At 39.6% G+C, this 13158-nt stretch overlaps 1 protein-coding gene across 3 annotated transcripts in view; it reads right to left on the reverse strand.

Moving 5' to 3' along the window:
• Window positions 1-13158, reverse strand: part of DDX60 (DExD/H-box helicase 60) — a 42268-nt gene that overhangs the window by 24730 nt on the left and 4380 nt on the right. For all 3 annotated transcript variants that reach the window (XM_028744047.2, XM_077934152.1, XM_028744048.2), the window contains exons 4-14: window positions 12730-12919; window positions 11202-11543; window positions 8166-8282; window positions 7134-7265; window positions 5989-6174; window positions 4341-4482; window positions 3744-3899; window positions 3068-3176; window positions 2679-2794; window positions 1536-1699; window positions 998-1250 (exon numbers count right to left, since the gene is read on the reverse strand). In XM_028744047.2, coding sequence (XP_028599880.2) covers window positions 998-1250; window positions 1536-1699; window positions 2679-2794; window positions 3068-3176; window positions 3744-3899; window positions 4341-4482; window positions 5989-6174; window positions 7134-7265; window positions 8166-8282; window positions 11202-11543; window positions 12730-12919 — 1907 coding nt within the window. The remainder of the gene's footprint in view (window positions 1-997; window positions 1251-1535; window positions 1700-2678; window positions 2795-3067; window positions 3177-3743; window positions 3900-4340; window positions 4483-5988; window positions 6175-7133; window positions 7266-8165; window positions 8283-11201; window positions 11544-12729; window positions 12920-13158) is intronic.

The following is a 13158-nucleotide window of genomic DNA, read 5'->3' on the forward strand; positions in this document are numbered from 1 at the left end:
AATTTGTAAGGCAATTCATCTGAGTAATCAGGTGATAAATGGCACGTTTCCCCCAAGTTTTTCTCAAAAGTAATCATTTTGGAAGAACCCCATGTTCATGGAACCCGTGTCATGTGGGAAACCTATCAGATGTAGAAGGAACCTGGAAACCAGAGGTTTGATCTTGTCTGTAGTTCTCCATTAGTGAGAGGAGCCATGTGTTACTGTTTTTCTTCACACGCTAGCCTGAAACCTAGCACAAAATCAAGTTCCCTTGTAAGCTCTATTCTAAATTAAGTGCTGCAGTCAGGCCTCCTTTCCAATCTGCCCCACCTCATCCATATTATTATTATTATTAAAATTTGTATACCGCCCTTTATCCGCAGATCTCTCTGTTTAATACCTATTTGGGCCTGCGACATCACAGCAGCCAATTTAGGGTAGAGCTTGTAGAAATCACTGGCCTGGATCCGCATTTGCCTGATCTCATGAGCACCAAGCTGTGTAGAGGACAGAGGTACAGATGCAACCCTACCTCAGTCTCTCACGAGTGTGCTTTCTCTTCCCTGACTAAATATTTTATGGGGAAAGTCTGCACAGGGATTTCTGCACCTGCTCATCTGACCTGGAGTAGAACTCTCAGCAAATGTGCAGAGTTCTACTTGCAGTCCTATGAAAATCTTCTCTGAGCAATATGGGGAAGGTACAATAAAAAAATAATAAAAATTAACGTTTAATGGGAAATTGATTCCTTGGGTTTGGAAGTAGTGATTGATGGTTATACACAGAGCAACAAAAATGAACTTTCCATGCACAAAGGGAAGGGAAATCCACCTAATATGGGAAATCTGAGCTTTCAGATATCTCATGATCTAAATATGTCAGGCCTTGATAAAGGCCTCAGAATTACCGTATATCAACACAAAGAGAGAAGTTCTCATTCTCTCACACACACATATATATCTATATGCCTGACCAGTGTTGCCAAAAGCAATAGCCACTTCATGCACCCTCATACCTGCTGCTTTGCAATGTTCTGTCCACAAACCAAAGCAAACATTCAGTGCTGCCATTTCAGCACTACATTTCACAGGTGCACTTTGACATTTTCCCAGAAAGACTTCTAGATTCTTAATTCCAGAGGCCATATTTTCTTTAATGTTGTTTTCAATAGTCACTGAAAGGGCACTCCAACGACGCTCTTCTTTTCTCTCTTCTTCAGCTCTTTTCCTTTTCTGGTTCTCCTCAATAATAATTTCTGCTTTTGTCTTCTGTGGACGAAAGGAGTTAACGGCAAATCAATAACTCTCATTACATTTCAGCTCTTGGTAGGATCCCAGTTCCATAATGTGTTTATGCATGCATGTAATTCTCCCCCCACCACCCACCCCCAAGAAATGCAACAGGCTGGAGGGAAGTAGGCTATATGCAGAGACCCTCCAAACCCTTGGATCCAGCAGGTGTTAAAATATAAACCAGGCTAGCTTCCTGTTGAGGTGATTATGTGGGTGATGAGGCATAAAGAAAAACAAAGGAAAGAGAGCTCTGACTCTTACTTGGACTTTCTTGCTTTTTGTAGCATAAGGAGAAGCCTTCTTTGGAGTATCTGGCTGAGGAGCAATTTTCTTTGAAATTGTGCCTTCTAGGGATTCCCCGTAAAATCGTTGAAATGCTTGAAGTTTTTGATTCTGTCGTAAGGCCCATGGGTCTTTCTTTTCTCCTTCAAGACACACAAATGCATCACAGTGCCCTTTAACATCACCATCTTCCCTAAATGGCACTTCAGTGATCAGAAACCAGACTTCAAGGAGATGCCTTTGTGACTCTAAGCCACTGTCTCCTTACTCCAATTACTCTTTAATTCATTGTCTATGTTTTCCTGTAGCTGCTTTTCCTAATATGGGTCAGGGCAGCTACACACATTTCCCCAATTCTACTCCCTGAAGGCAAGAAAGGAGTAGCACCCACTACTGCAATGCCATTTTCAGTTTGGCACAGAAAAGCAGGAATGTCTCTGCTCACAACTAGAACTAGATTCTGCATGGCTAGAGTCAATTCTACTGGGCAGTGGAATACATGGGATGTAGCATCATCTGGAACACATCACCAGTGAGGAACCCATCTTTAGTTATCAGAAATTTGTTGGCTGGTAAAAAAAAGTGATAAATAGGCCAGACTGCAGAATCCACAGCAACAACATAACCACAGTGATTACATAGGATCGTGTTGGTTGGGCACACGGAAGGTTCTCTCCTTCAGAAACATGGAATTTTAACTTTGGAACTATATACTTAACTCTATAAGGCAAAACTTTAACATTAAAGAGTAGACACCCAGATGATTTTTCCTATGCACGTTCATGTCTATTTTCTTAAGAGTAGCCATTTCTTGGACAACTTCAGTGTGAGTACAGTGGAACCTCGGATGTTGAACTTAATGCATTCCGGAAGCCCGTCCAGCTTCCGAAACATTCAAAAACAGAGGCTCAATGGGGCAGTCAGGAAGCCCCATTGAGAAAAAAGAGAAACGTGCCTCAGAAGTGTTCAGCTTCCGAGGCACATTAAAAAATGAAGGCATTTACTTCTGGTTTGTCAGAGTTCAGGAGCTGAAATGTTCAGCTTCCGAGACGTTCGGCTTCCGAGGTTCCACTGTACTGTAGTTGTCCGGGGACTTGGTTGCAGCAGTTTTCTTGTATTTACCCCAAAATCCTTCACTTGTCCTGTCATAATCATCACTGAGTGGCTTTCCGGAATGCCAGTGCAGGAGTTCATCGAATTCTTTTTGTTTTTTAAGCGAGATAACAACAGGATCATCACTAAGAAATAAAAATATTGCATATGTGGCATTATTTAGTAATGATTAAATAATAAAAAAACATTCATTGTGTAGATATTCTATCAAAGCCAGATCCCTATGTATTTCAGGGTTAGGGAGCCTTCGGCATGGAAAACCAAATGTGGCCCTCCAGAACTTCCTATTTGGCCCTTTGGCCCTCCCTTTTACCAGGCCAAATTCCTTGGTATATGAGCATTGTTAAATAAATATATGTCCATTCTTGAATATCCAAGAAACTAAAAGAGATACATACGTTTTTAAAAATGGCAGTTCAGTTAAAATATTCCCAGCAAATTCATCCACTATGGTATTCATCACTGGTATAAGTCCAGGTTTAGGAAACATCCTCTTCGATTCCTTGTCTTTACCAAAAATAAAATCATTGTTGTTGAGAAGATTACTACAGCAAGAAGTGAAAAGTATGAATTCAAGTAATACTGTGTGTATATGTGTGTGTATGTACGTAATAGTGTGTGTGTGTGTGTGTGTGTGTGTGTGGAAAAGTGCTGGAAACATTTTAGTGTAATATAAACATGCACTGCTGTAGGAAGGTAAAAAAAATATATAAAATTGCAAGAAATACAATAATAAATGCAAACTGTGACTGGTCCCTAGTATGTGGGTAAAAAAGAAAAAGAATACACTACTCACTGCATTATTATGGGAAATCATATTTATCAATGTTTACAATAATTATTGCATGCCAAAATTATAATGACTGCATTGTTATATGACGCTTTACTTATCATATTATTATCAACATCCCACAGTATGTAATATATAGAATTAGAATTATATTATGTGGCAATCGTAAGAGTTGGAAGAGCACAAACCCTGCTGATTTAGGAAACCTGAGGTTACAGCATCCTTTGATAGGTGGCCACTCGGAGTCTGCTTTAAAAACTAAACGAATCCCAGAAGGTTGTTACCTTTTCCAGATAAACATTTTTCCTCAATAAATGTTGTAGAAGTTCTTCGTAGAGGAAAAGGTGCTCCAAAATCACATGTTCCAGAGAGTTCTGTGATATGTTTCCACAAAAGTTCATAGTCCCTATTCATTTTTGCTCCTGTATCCAAATCAAACCCTAATTTAAAAATGGTAAGAAAATTAGCAGTTCAAAGAAATGTGTATTTGGAAATAGAACTTTTATTTCAAAATTACTACTGAAATCTCTAAAGACGTGATCCTCTTTTCTTCCACACACTACCCTTAAGATATTTTAAATTTTTTTTCTTTATTTCCCCCCCAAAAAAACTAGGTGCGTCCTATAGGGCAGTGCGTCCTATGGGGCGAAAAATACGGTAAATATTTGTTCTCTTCAATTGCCTACACAACTGTCAATCTCCCATGACACTGTACTCATTGGGAAACATAAAAGATGAAAACCCTGCCTCCTGGACAAAAGAAGAGATGTGTGAGATAAGGCTTCACCTATCTCAATGACAGTCTGCAACTCCATGAAGGCCTTGCTTTCATCATGAAAACTCTGGGCCTAACAATATAATAACTGGTGTGAATGGAGTACCTGGGCCTTTTTCCAGTCCATAATAAAATGCAATGTTCTTCAACAGGAGATCATCACTTAAATCAGGCAGTGTAGAAAAATCCACGTTCTTCAAGGCCTGAGTTGCAAGGCATTGAAGAACATGAAATTCACAAAGTTTATACTGAAAGGAGAAAAGAAAAAATCTCAGTAAACTGCACAACATAGGGTTCGTTCCATTTATTCAAATGGCGTCAATGCATAATATGGAAAGAAAACATTTTCAATTAATCAGTATTTAACTCTCCAGCCTAACTGTACACTATGAGGGGTAAACTATTGCGTTAGAGGAGTTCTTTTTCTGAAACACCTACATTTATTTTTCATGGCTACAGGTGTCTAAATATTATAAAACTGGTCAAAGGCCCCATTCTTCCTTTCCAAGAAAGCTTGTCCACGGACAGAAAGACCGATGGTAATTCAAGTCTTGGTAGCTGGGAACAAGGAGAGTCCTAATAGGCAAAGCACCATGGTAAGATAAACTGTGCATCTACATTTATGCATCTCTCCACAATTACTTGCTCTACAAACTAAAACAAGTGGGAGCTTTCCTCACACCTACTGCAAATAGCAAAGGGCCCAATGTGAATCAAGACCACAGCAGTGACAGCAGTTTCTCATATATTTGCTAACTGCATGGTTGGCATCTATTCCAGCACCCCAGCTGTTATGGCACATGAATACCCAGGATTATTCCCAAACTTAAATGTCTCAATTCATAAACATAAAGCACTTGCAAATAGCATTCAAAGTGTGATACAAAATGCCCATAAAAATGAGCAGTGAGTTCATAATTTGGTCCTAAGCTGCATCATTTGAAAATGTCTTTTAAAAACATACATGATCATCAACAGCCATAAAGGATTGGGGCATTGCATAGCCAGCCAGATCTTGGCTAGATGACAATGATCTGGCAGTAAAAGAGACCTTCTACATGAAGGTGGGACACGGGTGGCTGTGGGTTAAACCACAGAGCCTAGGACTTGCCGATCAGAAGGTCGGCGGTTCGAATCCCCATGACGGGGTGAGCTCCCGTTGCTCGGTCCCTGCTCCTGCCAACCTAGCAGTTCGAAAGCATGCCAAACTGCAAGTAGATAAATAGGTACCGCTCCGGCGGGAAGGTAAACGGCGTTTCCGTGTGCTGCTCTGGTTCACCAGAAGTGGCTTTGTCATGCTGGCCACATGACCCGGAAGCTGTCTGCGGACAAACGCCGGCTCCCTCGGCCAATAAAGCGAGATGAGCGTCGCAACCCCAGAGTCGGTCACGACTGAACCTAATGGTCAGGGGTCCCTTTACCTTTACCTTTTACATGAAGGTGGGGAGGGAGAGGCATGAGCAAAGTTGCCAGGTTTCCTCTCCCACGCCATTCAGCCTAAGGGCAGTCTGAGGCCTTCATTTGCCCTCATAGATGATGCCATATACCCAAATTTGATTGGCTACATTTTCTCTCTTTGCCCTTCCAACCATTTGACATACACACTGGAAAAACTGGCTACAGAAAAGCACTTTCTTAAGAATGTTCCACAAATCCAGCACCTGGCTTTAGTTCTTACCTGGTTAATAAAATAATGAAAGGTGGCCAACGCTTTACTGTAATAATATATTGGAAGTAGTCATTGCAGCGCCTACCTGTTGCATAAATCTCAAAGTTTCCTCATTCCAGCAGGCATTGATGAATCTCACCCGCGATCGTTGAGAAAGGGGCAAATGATGTAGGAATACCACATTGAGGCAATACATCCGTAGAAGGTCTCCAACATCTTCCAGGGTTAACACTGTTTTCTCATCCAAACTCCTCTTCTTCTTCTTCTCATTCTTTTTGAGAAGCAAAAACAAACAGGTTTTTTTTAAAAAAAGAAATACACCCTACAATTCAAATTCCTCTGGTTTCCCATTTTTCAGCATTCAGTTTGTAAATATAAACCTGTCTAATTACATCGGTAAGGGGGCCCTCAACAATAACCCAATTTAAAAAATTGGGTTTGGGGTGCTTGTACTTGGCAGTAAAAAATCAAGCCAGAGCCTTAAAACCCTGTGGGCAACTTTATCTATAGTATTGTTAATCCAGACTTTACTGTGTTTTAATTGTTATGGTGCTGATATTCTGCATAAGAATTATTGTCACAATAATTCTATCATGTATCTTAAATCAAATTACATGATGATACCCATAAACAATCAGGGTAGTGATATAATATTTCAAATGTCGTGGGGGTCATCAAAAGCCACTGAAAAAACTCTTGGTGGTGACAGCAGCTCCACGCAGGTTCAGCAACCGCTGAATGTGGATAAACCCAATTGCACAGAGTATTCTCATACTAGCACCATGTACTCCTTGTAATGGTTGGTATTGGCATTGGAGCTCAAAGGCAGAATGTGGAAAAGTCATAATTGAGGTACTGCCAAAAGTAGGAAAGAGGACCAAAACAACAACAACAACAACAACTCAAGTGCATACAGGAATATTAATTGCAAAAATGTACTACTGTCCAAATGAAAGTAATTTATTTTAATAATTTCTGGAAGCATAGCCAATGTTAGCCTGTTGCAGCAAAAACAATAGGAACATCACCAATTTAATGATGGCATAATTTAATGATGGCATAATTTAATGATGGCATAAAGCTTTTGTGAATATAGCCCATTAAATACATGCCACTTTGGGATTATTTTTCGTAGATCTAATGAAGTGGACTGTGGACTATGAAAGTTTACGCCATATTGAATGTGCTAGTCTCTGTTGTAATGTATTTGAGTACATAGCAAATTCTCACCCATTTTACAGAGCTAGTTGGTCCTTCTAGTACTTGCATGTGTGTTTCCAGGACTAGTGAACAGGTGATGATGCAGACAACATACCGAAGATCTTTTATTTCCTTCTGGAATTGGGCAAATTTTCTATAAGCCTGACATTTCAGAACATATAATGAAAGATGGAAATGTTAGTATTTTTGTCTTTAAAATCTAACTCAGAAAAGGATTCTTTTTTAAAAAAGAAATACACTTATAAGCTTGAATGAATGTGTGAATAAACTGTTATGATTCAATATTATCTCTCCTGCTTAAATGAAATCCTACAACAGTATATTGAACTACAAACAGTTCTGCTTATTGATGATCCATACATACAGATGAACTTTTGGGTTCATTCATTTCCATATCCCTTTTGATGAACATAGTACAGTATATTTAAGAAAGCTTACAGGATACAGGTTTTGGTTTTACCCTTGACTATGTCTGTTTCTCCACATCCTTTCTGAAGTTTCAAGTCTAGTTAGTCCTGCATGTGTTACAAAGATGTACATCTGTAGCACTATTTGAGTAATTCCAGTTGGATGAAGGGGTACAGCCTCCTCCTAACTTCCCCCGACACATATTTTACATGTCTAGGCTCCACACAAAGGGGTCTAAATTGCATGGGGAGGTGCTCTTGCATGGGGAGTAGAAGAGGGTTCCTGCTCCAGACCATCTTCACGCTTAATACATGAAAGTTGGCAGGGATACAGCTGAAAGCATGGTCTCGCTCTCCATCTGCTCCCATGCACTTGGAATCACATGTGGGAGAACGTTTGAACATGGTTTGCATTTGAAACATTTTCTGCTACTTATTTTGAATGCTTCCCTATAAGAAGGGAGAAGAACACAGAAAAGGGTCATTCTCCTTTCCTTCTTCTCTTACAATTTTCTTGGTGGACTTGACTGTTTTAAATATCGTATTTCCAAAAAATTTCAGCAAATTAGAAATACAATGATGACAATGATAACAATGGGAGAACCAATTCGTAAGCAATGAAAAAACCTATTACCTTTCCTGCCAAAGCATCCAGACTTGGACATCCACAAAGAAAAACGCATACTTTTGTACCAGATTCCTTCCAGTACTTAACCAGTGATTGACAGTAACGTTCAAGGTTCTTTTCATGCTTAAAAGAGAAAAAAAATCATGAGCATAAATTGTGCTGCATAATCCAGCCCACATTAGCACTCCTAAATCACACTGATTTCCCACCAGGATAAAGTCTTTTGTTAATTATTATTTTTCCAATTTTTTTTAATTAATTTTCCACATTTATAACAAAAATAACATATAAAAGACACAAAACAAAACACATTACAATACTAAAAATAAAAAATAAAAATAAAAACACATTACTTTTAAAATCCAAATTAACTTTCATTGTTATCTGACTTCCTCAAATCCCCCCTTTTAATTATTATGTTAATTATTGCCCTTAATCACTTGATACTTGTGTGTAGAGCATTCCCAGGATTAATTTAGAGAAGGGAGTCACACATTTAAACCCTGCAGCTACCAGAAGAGAAAGCCCAAGGCACAAGAAATGTAGCAATGCTGTGCGATCAGGGCACCAGCGTAACTGAGTGGATCAACCGCTTGGAACCCCTACGCTTAAGTAGGACCCCACACTTTGCACTTTCAATTCAGACAACTAGAGGCAATGTGTAGTTGTTTAAGAAAGAAGATGCAACGTGACCCTGCCCCAAAGTGATCATAGCAATGCCTTACATGTGAGGAACACGTGAATAGGGTTGTTACAATCAACACATCATGATCACATGAGTAAAGGGCTGCCTGTGACTTTGCACCCGCCCACTCAGCTCCACCCATGACCTGTGTGCCAGGCAAAGGTCTGAAGAGAAAGACAGCTGTATTCTCGTAGGCTCCTTCAATATGACTGAGGGCACAGCAAAGGTCTCCTGAATGCCTGAAGGTGCTTACATGGGTATACATTGATTTCATAAGGTTCAACTGACTGCCCTATATAAATCAGGAAATATATTTTAAAAGCTGCTACTCTTTGTATAATAGTTCTAAGCAAAAAGGTCCCAACCATTTTTCTTAAGATGATGCATGTACAGGCGGTGACCATTTTGCACCGCACACCTCACCCTGTTCTGCCCTCCAAAAGAACCCACGTGTCGGCAAACACACATCAATTGGACATGCCCAAAATGGTTGCCGCTGGTATTCCTTTGTGGGCATGAGAGAATGCCTGTTTAAGGACAGGGCTTGCTATATTCAGTTTTTATATATAATTGCACATTTTAAGAAAAACGGGTTGGGGTCCTTTTGCTTAGTACTATTGTTTTACTCATATGCTAATTTAATCAATTACTCAATAAATTAAATAAGATTATTATATCAGATGACAACCCTAATTAATAATCATGACAAACAAGATAAAATTGTGAAAATCTGTTTTATGCTAATTATACTATCTTAGTAAATTATCCTCGTTGTATGTATTCTTGACTATTTTACTGGATAATTATTTTCTGATTCTGCCCACTCAAATTGCATGGCACACATTCATTCATTCATTCATTCATTAAGACAAGACTTTTAGAAAATGCAATCTGTACTTCATCATAAGTGGGGAACAGCTGGTTCCCTTGGCAAATCCAATGTTCCCTTTGAAGAAGAGTCATGGCTCAATGGCAGAGAACCCGGCTTACATGCAAAAGGTCACAGGTGTAATCCCGGGCATCTCCAGGTAGTGCTGGAAGAGACCATGATCTGAAAACCTGAGGAGTCACCGTCTCTCAGCAGAGACAACACTGAACTAGATGGGCCATTGGTCTGACTTAGTATAGGACAGTTTCCTATGTTCCTCATTCACCATGGTGTTCTGAAGATGGGAATGGAGAGAAGCTGGTTTGGAGAGCACCTGGGAACCTCATGTTTACTGCCTTGAGCTCCATGACTAAAGAAAGAGGATATACAGTGGTACCTCTAGTTACGAACTTAATTTGTTCTGGAGGTCCATTCCAAATCTGAAACTGTTCTTAACTAAAGGCGTGCTTTCGCTACTGGGGCCTCTTGCTGCCGCTGCACTGCCGGCACATGATTTCTGTTCTCATCCTGGGGCAAAGTTCTCAACTTGAGGTAACTCTTCCAGGTAAGCAGAGTTTGTAACCTGAAGCATTTGTAACCTGAGGCATTTGTAACTCGAGATACCACTGTATACTAAAGCAAATAAATGGAGGAGCGCATTAGGCAGAATTTTCCAGTGTTAGTCATCATAGACAAATTCTAAGTCCCTGATATTCTTTTATTTTCCTACATAAAACATTAAAAGCCTAGTAAAGTTCACAACATAGTAGCAACCGCAAGGATAACAATGCGCTCTTCCCATGACATGTTCGTGTGCTCATTTGTTTCCAATGATGACACCTACTGAATTGGGAAATGCATACTACTAGGAGGGACGTTTGGTTTAATCACTTTTAGTTATGGTTGCATATTTTTATATAGTATTTGTTTTATATGTAAGTTACCTCTGGGAATATGACAATGCATAAAGTAGCAGTTCAAATTATGTTTTTGTTCAAGGATCCCCCCCCCTTTATTTTCCCTTAAATTATGAATAAGAGCAAAGTCAAGGAAAACATTACCTAATGTTAAAGTTGCAAATACTACCCTGTTTTGATCCTTACCCCTAAAAATGATAGTTGTGTGTGATCACAGGAAATGCCTCAGGGTTGTAGCTGATGAAGCCAAGGATTGCTGTGCCATGCAAGAGGCAGCACTAGACCCATCATTAGGTAAGAGTGAAGCTGCCACCTCAGGCCACTTCTTTAGGGCATCAACAAAGAGCAGCCAATTGTTAGTTGTTCATCTGATTATTATTGTCTTTTTACTGCCAGAAAGGGGGAGCTGTGATTGCAGGATAGCCTGTCTCAGGTGCCAGCCTGGGGTACCATGCATTTTGACTTGGGCAGGGGGGAAGGACACCATTTTCTGCCTCATCTCAGGAAGTAAGATGTCTTGGACCAAACCTGTTCCCTTTCCTTCATTGAAGGGAACTCACTCTATTATTTACCTGTTTAAAATGCGTCTGATATTTGAACAGACTATTGATGTGGTATCCATAAACTCTGATTGCATCTGATTCTTGGCCTGAAGTAAGCACAATGTTGACTCTCTTTGACAAAGTATGCAAAATAAATACATGGAGGAAATTGGTGTGCAGTTGATCCAACCCTTCATCAGCGACTATTAAGAAATACGGATAGTTGTCTTGCAGAAATTGCTGCCAACTACTCTCTAAGCAGTTCGAAAATTCAGTATGTATAGGAATTTCAGTGTTCTTTCTCAGATGGATGATCAATGCATTACGCAAAGAAAGGAAATCAGGATTTCTGAAATACATATGTTCTACATCCTGTAAGGGGGAAAAAACAATATATATGAAATACCTCTCAATGTATTACAGTAATCGAGACACAGAACATTCAAAAGAGTATGGCATTTCTTAAGAGTTACATTAAGGCTGCAATCCTGTTTTAACATACACATGGAACTCACTAAAATCTATCCTGTTAACATGCCACATATATATGGGCTTGTGGTTATCACTGAATGGAAGAATGAAATATTATTGACTAAGGAACTGGGCTTCTACACATGAAGAGACTCCCAGTACCTTCTACCTGGCACAGACAACACACCAGACCCAAACAGAGAGGTAGGTAATGGGATGTTGAGCTGTAGCTCCAGTGGCTGCCGTGTTAAGAGTCTTCACTCCTCAGTGATAGTGGCGCATGGGAGAGCGAGTCAGGGACTAACTTAAATCACCTTCATTAATTTCAGTGGGCAGAATGTGAGTAAAACCTAGCTGAATACTAAGCATTACGTTACATTCTGTGCCTTTCTTGCACAGAAAAGCAGAGCAACTGGTGGAAAATGGGGGTCCCCACCCACTTTTGGCTCTGGTCTGACCTGTCACTGCCTCCACTTCCACCACCACTTCCACACACCACACCTTAAGAGATTCAAAGGAATGCAGCTCTTGACATAGAGATGGCTCCCCTGTCCTAGTGACCTGTCCATGGTCCTGAAATCTTTGCACTTTAGGCTCTGAAATTACTGTATTCTGCATTGTTTTTATCCTTCACTAACCATCACTGATCAAGGTATTGTTTGTGGATTGGACTCTGGCTGTCAATGGATTTCGCCTCCCTCGGACTGGACAACTAAAGCCCAAACAATTACATTTTCACAGTATTGCTTTTTGATTTTGTTTTTGCTCTACTATTAATTGAGATACTTTTTGTGCTTGATCAGAATAGAAGAAAAAGCTGGTTAGGTTGGTCACTTCAACCTAGTGAGCCAGATTTGTCCCACAAGTTGGCTAAGCCTGTTTGAAGGTTTTTTATCATGTTCAAAGCCAGGTAAGCAAGTTAAATGGAATAAAGCAGCTTCTTTCTCACAATTGCTACATCTTTGTATTCTCTTCTTGTGACTGAAACACCTGTGGTCAAGTTAAACAAATACCAGAAGAGTGAACACATTTTTTCCTCCAGTGAAGAAAACCACTGTACATAGTAAAAGCACATTTTACTTGTTACCTTGAAGAAAACAATGAAATATTTTGCTCCTTTGCTTGTTAAATCCAGGAGAAAGCGCTCAACTAGGTAGAAAAAGTGCAAGTTTTGTCCACGCTGCAATGTTAGTTCTCTTGCACAAGTGATGAATAATGAATCACCATCAATCAGAAAAAACTCTGACTCTACATAGTCATTCAACAAGCTGACATATCTGGATTAAAGACATAAACAAACAATGCAATTTAATAGTAGTTTTTTAAAAATGCCATACTGATGCACATACACACACTGGGTCCTTTTGGTGAAGGGCAGGTAGTATCATCATCATAAAAAACCCAGATACCTTCTTTCTAAACCACTGATTCATAAGCTAACTGAATAGTGACTTGTAGTCATGGTGATTCCAATATTCCATTAGCTTAAGAATCAGATCTTCAGAAATCCTGTTCC

Source organism: Podarcis muralis, chromosome 9 (assembly GCF_964188315.1).
Source record: "Podarcis muralis chromosome 9, rPodMur119.hap1.1, whole genome shotgun sequence".
NCBI classification, from domain to species: Eukaryota; Metazoa; Chordata; class Lepidosauria; order Squamata; family Lacertidae; genus Podarcis; species Podarcis muralis.